The following is a 7,676-nucleotide window of genomic DNA, read 5'->3' on the forward strand; positions in this document are numbered from 1 at the left end:
CCGAAAAAGAAAATAGTTTGGGGTATGATGTGGAGGGTAGATTTGGGTTAAGGATAATATTAGGATTTTTCTTAAGACGAAGATTAATTTTGAGTGAATGTATCATTAGTTTGGAAATCTTTTGTGAGACGAAAAATTAATTTAAGGTAAATGTGTCATGGAGCACTAATTTGAGATTTTGAGTTACATTAATCCATTTCTTTTTGTTGATACCCCGAGTTCGAGCCAAGCAAGGAATATCCTCTTTTCCCATGTCTCTAAAGGAGGTAAAGACGATTCCTTGTGTCGTCAATTATAAGTCCTTTTGAACGAGAAAGGGTGATGTTTACTAAATAAAGGAACATGTGTCGGGTGGACTCACAATTTCGATACTGTGCCCCACTCGGTAGATCAGAGGTGACGTCTATAAAAAGAAGGGTTTCCTCTTTCGTCTCCCCACCCAGGAAACGAGCTCTCAAAGCTTTTGAACTTTCTTGGCTCTCTCTTACACTCACCAAGGACACAATCTGTCTTTACTCACCAAGGGAAAAAGAAACATGAGGGACTTGCAAGGAAGCCGAACGGGGACGGTGAACGAAACCATCACCGAGGCCACAGTTGTCGTGAAGAGGCTCCAAACCCCGGAGGGCAAACTTGCCCAGATAGAGCTCTCCGTGGGCGTGGTCGCCTTCCTGCTCCTTTTACTTGTAGCTTTCGGCTCATTGAGGCGTCGGAACAACAGTCCGATGCTCAAGGTCGTGCTGTGGGCGGCGTTCACTCTCTCGGGCTACTTGATAACATACACGCTTGGGCTAATGCACGAATCCCCGTTCCGCAACCCACTGTTCCCGCTGTGGGCTACTTTCTTGATGATCTTCCTCGGAAGCTCGAATTCTTTCTCTGCATATAGTCTCGAGGACAATGAGCAGTGGAAGCAATATGCTTGGCAACACATAGTCACGTTCATAGGGTTTGTAACATTGTGGGCATTCTATCTGACCATCTTGCCATTGACGCTGGCGGTTTTCGTACTCTATTTTGTCCTCCTAATGCTTAAGACCACAGAGAGAGCACTATCGCTCGTGTCGTTGCACGCGGGTGGCCGGCATAGAATCACAAAATGGGTCGTGGATCATGTTAGCGCTGAGGATTGTTCCCCGGTTCCGGATGACAATCCTATGGAAGGATGCAAATATGTGGTGAAAGCGAGTCGGACCGTACTCCTGAAAGTCCTTAGCGAAGGCGCAGCACCATCGCCAAATTCTTCAAAAGACGACGGGGAAGTCATCACCGTAGGAAAGGTGTGGGCATGCAAAGGGCCGCTTTTGAACTCAAAAAAAGGAAAACACACAGGTGACAAGCTCGAGGAACACCCGGGTGACAAGCCGGGTAACAAGCTCGAGGAAGGTGACAGGCTCAAGGATATTTGTCTCTCTTATGCGCTCTACCTGCTTCTCCGTTTGAAATTTTCGCGCTACTTGTTGCCGGAAAAAGCTCATCGGAAGGCGTGGGTTTTTATTCGAGATGGAATTCTTCGGCAAAAAAGTGGGTATGAGCGAGCATTTCGAGTTGCCGAAGTCGAGCTTACCTTTCTTCACGATTATTTCTACACCAATTACCCCATCATTTTCCAAGCGCGCCTTTGGCCGCTGAAAGTGGTGGAGCTTTTGTGTTTGATCATAGGCACTATGCTAACAGTTGTATTCCTGATGCCCAAGACCACAAAGCCCCAAGATGCAGTTGTCCAATTGGTGACATCCCATGGGTTGAGCGTCGACGTTCTCATGACTGCGCTTGTTCTCATGGTATTCATATGTGTTGAGGTTGTCCAGCTCTATCTGATGGCTATCTCCGAATGGGCGAAAGTTAGATGGCTTTCCAACTATGTGGAAAAGAAGTCGTGGCACGGGAACAAGCTCATGGAGAAGCTGATAGGACTAATATGCCGGGTACATTTGAAGCCTTGGGAAAGGAAACTTCGCCAATACTCTTTTCTCGAATCGTACAATTACGTCCCTTCCAGATTTCTCCACAATTTCTTCACAACGTATTTCATTGATGTCGTTAGGAGCGGTCAAAAACAGGGCACTCCCGTTGATTTGTCAGACGAAGTGAAGAAGGCTGTATTTGATTCTCTGGTGAAAGGTGACGAGAAATTGGTGAAATTGAAGAATGGACAAGCTTCTTTGACAGCAAACGGTGTGTCCAATAAGCTCTCTTGGGCGTGCGAGCTCAAGACGCAAACTGAGGTTATAATGGTGTGGCATATAGCTACGAGCATTCTTGAGCACAAGCCGCCGTTGAAAGAAGATTCAAACTTCCGCGTAGCAACTCAGTTGTCCAAATATCTTGCTTACTTGGTGGCATTCGAGCCAAGATTGTTACCCGATCATCCTTTCGATGCAGAGAACGAGTTCAACCAAACCATCCATGAAGCTCGGAAGGTGCTTGAGGGGTACAAGACAGATGAAGCGAGAATCAAACGACTGAAGAAGATTGCGGAAACATCAGGGGATACGGTTATGAAGCGGGGCGCTCGGTTGGGGAATCAATTGCTGGAAGAGGACTTGCAGCGCATTTGGGAGATTTTGGCTGAGTTTTGGGCCGAACTTACGTTGTATGTGGCTCCATCGGACGATGCAAAAGCGCACGCCCAGCGCTTGGCAATGGGAGGGGAATTTGTGACTCACTTGTGGGCTTTGGTCTCTCATGCCGGCATAGAGCGAGAGCCTCCTAGTCAGCCACAGACTCTAACGCCAAGCCAAAGCTCGACCATTTAATATTTGCCATTCAAATATGGTATAGCTAGGGAGCTCATTCTTCGCAGCTACGATTAGGGTGCGTTTATTTCACGAAATATATAACGAATCTGTAAAGTGTTATCCGTAAACTTATATTCCAGGAAAATTGTTAGTTTTTTTTTTTTGTTTGGCGATATGTAATTGTAAAAGTTTTATGGTGTTTGAATAATATTTGGAAAATGATTTCAATCTCATGGCTTTATCTTAAGCTAAAATAAATAAATATATATATATAGAATTTTTAAATAATTTATTATTTTCTTTTTCTTTTTCTTTTCTTTCTTTTTCTCTTTCCTTCTTCCTCCCCCCGCTTGTCGCTGGGCCTCGGTGACGGCTGGCGAGGGCCTACCTGGCCGGCCTCGGGCAAGGTTAACCATTGCCGGCCTCGAGCGAGGTTGAGCTTGCCGGGATCTGGCAAGGTTGGAGCTCGTTGGCCTTAGGTGAGCTCGAGCCTCGCTGGGATCTTGCCAACTTTGAGCTCGCCGGGATCTGGCGAACTCGGCCTCACCTAAGGCCCACACTTGTGGCCGCTCACCAGCCGTTGCCGAGGCCGGCGACTGGTGGAGTGAAAAAGAAGGAACAAGAAAAAGAAAGAAAGGAAAAAGAGAAAAGAAAAATAAAAAATAAAATATTAACAAATTCAAGATGTGCAATTTCGGAAAGTATTTTCACTTTCCTAGATTAAGGAATTCACTTTCCTCATTTTATACATGAATGTTTTCCTTGACCGGAAAATATTTTCGGTTGACTAATCAGTTTCGGAGAACCAAACAGGTGAAAGTCCGGAAAACGGATTCCTGGAATACACTTTTCCTCGAAAGCACCCTTAGGGTGTATTTGTTTCACGGACAACGTAATGTTTTTGGAAAATGTTTTTCAGGAAAACGGTTAGTTTTCCTTTGTTTGGTAATATATGATCGAAAACAATTTATGGGGTTTGGATATTATTTGTAAAATGATTTAAAAAAACCAAATTTTTATTTTTTTATTTAAAAAACTCGAATTTTATATTCTTTTTCTTTTCTTTTTTTTAAAATACGAATTTGTAATTATTTTTCTTTTTCTTTTTCTTTTCTTTTCTTTCCTTTTTTTTCCTCTTCCTCCGCTGCGACCGGCCGGCGACGGCCATAAGCGAGCTGGAGGCTGGCCTAGCGATGGCCACAGGTGAGCTTGAGGCTCGCTCAACAACAGCCACATGTGAGCTCGAGCTCGCCGGCCTCGCTCGAGCTCGAGCTCACCGAGATTTGGTGAGCCATGAGCTCGCTGGCCTCCACCGAGCCCGAGCTCGACACGCTTGGATCTGGTGAGCCGCGAGCTCATCGGCCTCAACGGAGCTCAGGCTGACGAGATCGTAGCTCGCTGGCCTCGGCTGAGCTCGAGCTTGCCTGGATCGGCTAAGCCTGTGGCCGATCGTCGGCCGTCGTCGAGGCCGGCGATCGACAGAGGGAGGAAGAAGGAAAAGAAAGAAAAGAAAAAGAAAAGAAAAGGAAAAAAAGAAAAAAGAAATGAAAAATAAATTTAAGATAATCAATTCCGAAAAGCGTTTTCACCTTTTTAAATTATGGAATTCACTTTCCTAAATTTATATATGAATGTTTTGCTTGATCAGAAAGTATTTTCAGTTAATCAAATCATTTTCAGACAACCAAACGGATGAAAGTCCGGAAAGTACTTTCACCAAAACAAACGCACATTTAGGCCGCCTTTGGTCGTCCGGATTTCTAATCAGGATAGGATATAAAATCCAAGGAATTTGAAATATCCTATCTGTTGTTTGGTGCATCACATTAATAAAGCCAGATATTTTCACATATTGCTATGTTTATTATTTGTTTTGAGCGTTAAATTAGTATAAATGAACCTACAAATTGCACAAACGGAGATGATAAAAATTTCTCACGATACTCATATCTATTTCATTTTTATTTATTTTTTATTATTTTCCCTCTCTTTTTTAATTATTATTATTTATTTCTTCCCCTTCCATGATTCTCTAATAAAATTTTATTAAATGGTAAACTATACAAATATGCCTAAAATATGTAATAAATATGAATATTAAATGTGTGTGTGTATATATATGAAATTTGTATCATAAGATAGAAAGAATATTTGAATATATAAATAAAAACGATTTTGTTTTTATTTTATTGTTATTTTGAATTTTTTATATTAAAATTCAAATATTATTTATATTCAATATATTATTTTAATTTTATTAATTTAACAAGTTTGTTATTTGAGAAAAATAACTTTTATATTATGGATATTAGAAATCTTATTCACCTTTATTCCACCTTTCTCATGGGATAATTTTATCCGAGCTATATCCCTTATATATCTGACTTTATCCTATCTTGAGCAGGCACCAAACACAGGATAGAATAAAATTTATCATATCCCAAATTTTATCCCGACTACCAAACGTAGCCTCGGTGTACTTTGAACCTACACAACGTTTCTTCGTTGACCCACCCATTCAGGAAGATTTCGTGAGCAGATGGAAACCAATTCCAACTTAGGATTACCTCTTGTCTAATTCAAAATTAGGATTACATTTTGTCTTGCTGACTTTGTTGTTTTCTAATGGTTAGTTTCAGATAATCAGCTTTCAATGATCATTTCTGAGATCTTGAGAATTAATTGTATGGGCAAGTAGTAACACTGAGTGGTTCTGCAGAGCAGTTTAAATTGGGTCAGGAGTGTCCATGTGCTTAATGTAATTCAAATGACCCGGCTTGCCAATATTTCGTTGTGAATCATCAATAAATTCTTCTGTATCTAATTTCTCCAGCTTGCCAGCCAATTTTTTTTGTTTTCCTCCTTTCAACTATGGTGCGTAGGGTTGACTAAATCAGGCGTTCCACACCTTGTTCCTTGTGAACTTAAAGTTCTTCAACGTGCTACGCGAGAGAGCACAGTGAAGAAAATTTTCCTCTTTGAATTGTGAACAGCAGAGACACTCGACAGGAGAAATTATCGGGTAGACCGAGTGGCACAAGTGAGTCCAGCTAGCTACTTGTGAGCTATTCGAGTTCGACTCGGAAGATGCTATTGATATTCGGCTCGATTCTTTTTTATTCAAGTCGATTTCGAGTAGCTCGACCACTTTACTCGAGTCAAACTAAAGCTTCAAAATACTTAATTTGAGTAACTTTATTTTATATGTTTCGATTACTTATAAACATTCCCTGTACACAAAATTACTAATTATGTATTATAGTGTATTTTCCAAAATTTGAGCCACAGCGCAAGGTTGAGCTCAAGGGCTAATTCAAGCTTCGGGTAAAACTCATTGAATAATCGAATAATTGCGCTCGAGCTCATCGGAAAACTTGTTTGAGTCGGACTTAAACTTGACGTTGCAACCTTCCTGGAGGTGAATCACCTAGGAGTTGGCTAATGGATTACTAAGTCTAGACTTAACTCGGGCTGCTCACTGTTGTTTTAATTTCAAAAATATGCGAAATTGTCAAGCGTCTCGAAGCAAAGCCAAAATCGAAACCACAACACCAATTAGCCGACCAAGGGAATACACCACTAGCAAGCGAAAATCCTAACGAATTGAGTGTTATTCATATACCATTCGCTGCTTGGTATATGAATAACACAACAAATTGAAAATTCTTAGATAGGTAGTTAGTGTCAATGGCAAGAAACAAAGCACGGAAACAAACCTCCTCTATTTTCCACTTAAGAAAAAAAAAAGATACACAAATTGAAAGCATACATAACTTGGTTCTTTTCTTTCTTCCTTTATTTCTTTTCCTTTTTTCCTATATTTACTTGGACTGGAGTGTCGTTATTCAAAAAAGAAGAGACTGAGCTTTCTTTTCCCCAAGTCCACTAAGGCTGCGAATGGTAACCATTCTCTTTCTTTATTTTTCTATTTTTCCTGGGAACAGGTTTGGAACATAAATTTATTTGGTAACGCAATTTCATTTTTCTATTTCTGGAATAAATTTTGATTTTAGAAATAGGTTTGGAACATACATGAGAAATAAAAATTTTCTACTTTTTTTATTTCTGGAACAAAAATAAGAAATAATAATTCTTCTCATTGTTTGCCTTTGCTACTAGCCGGTTGCCTACCCTTCCCCACCCACCGCCCACCTCCTATCGCTGCCCACTTGTCGTTCGTTGCCTCCCGCCAAGCGCCAGCCATCGTTGTCGTCCCCCGCCGCCGACCGCCGTGGGCTGCCAACCGCCGTGGGCCGCCGCCCGCCTCCAACCATCCGCCGGCCATTGTCCCTCCCCGCCGAATGCCGATGGCCAGTCGCTCACCTCCTGCCACCGCCCTCCTCTCATTGCCACCCGCCTCCCACCGTCGGCCATCGCCTGCCTCTCGCCGTTGCTTGAAGCTAGCCCCCTCTTGCTGCCGGTCGCCGCCATCTCTCGCCGTCCACCGCCCACCCGCCGTCCACTTGCCGGTCGCCCGAGAGAGAAATTTTATGCCGTTATCAAACTGATTTTTGTTTCGGGAACATAAATTTTATGTCGTTATAAAACGCATATTTTTGCTCAGAAACTCATCTATAGAATAGAAATAGAAAACCTATTTCTGGTCAAAAATTGATTTTTAAAACAGAATGGTTGTCATTCGCGTAGTAAGCTTTCACTTTCTATAAGAAATTTTAAATGTGACATGATGAGAATGAATAACTTACTAGGAGCTAGCACCCCTTGAATGAAGAGTGAAAGGACTTGTCGGTCAAAAAAAGATAAAAAAGGAAACTATAACTAAAAGTGGGCGCACCACTATCAGTACTTTAATAAAAAAGTTCAACCATATTCGATTTTTCAAGAAAAAGGTTCAAATCATGCAACTGCTCAGAGTTTTGAATGGGAGAAACTAGTTGATGCCTGATGGGACCCTGATAAGCCATGGCTGTCACT

The 7,676-nt window shown here is 41.7% G+C and overlaps 1 protein-coding gene across 1 annotated transcript; it reads left to right on the top strand.

Moving 5' to 3' along the window:
• Positions 1-410: 410 nt before the first annotated feature.
• Positions 411-2,974, top strand: LOC115664014 (uncharacterized). The gene has a single exon (XM_030585964.2). The coding sequence runs from the start codon at positions 537-539 to the stop codon at positions 2,757-2,759; it is 2,223 nt and encodes a 740-aa protein (XP_030441824.2). The 5' UTR covers positions 411-536; the 3' UTR covers positions 2,760-2,974.
• The last annotated feature ends 4,702 nt before the right edge of the window (positions 2,975-7,676 follow it).

This window comes from Syzygium oleosum, unplaced genomic scaffold, assembly GCF_021117445.2.
Source record: "Syzygium oleosum isolate NSW1041296 unplaced genomic scaffold, Sole_v2.1 Sole_v2.15, whole genome shotgun sequence".
NCBI lineage: Eukaryota > Viridiplantae > Streptophyta > Magnoliopsida > Myrtales > Myrtaceae > Syzygium > Syzygium oleosum.

Coding starts and splice junctions, on each gene's coding strand:
- LOC115664014 (XM_030585964.2), top strand. CDS start 537: ATGAGGGACTTGCAAGGAAGCCGAACGGGGACGGTGAACGAAACCATC.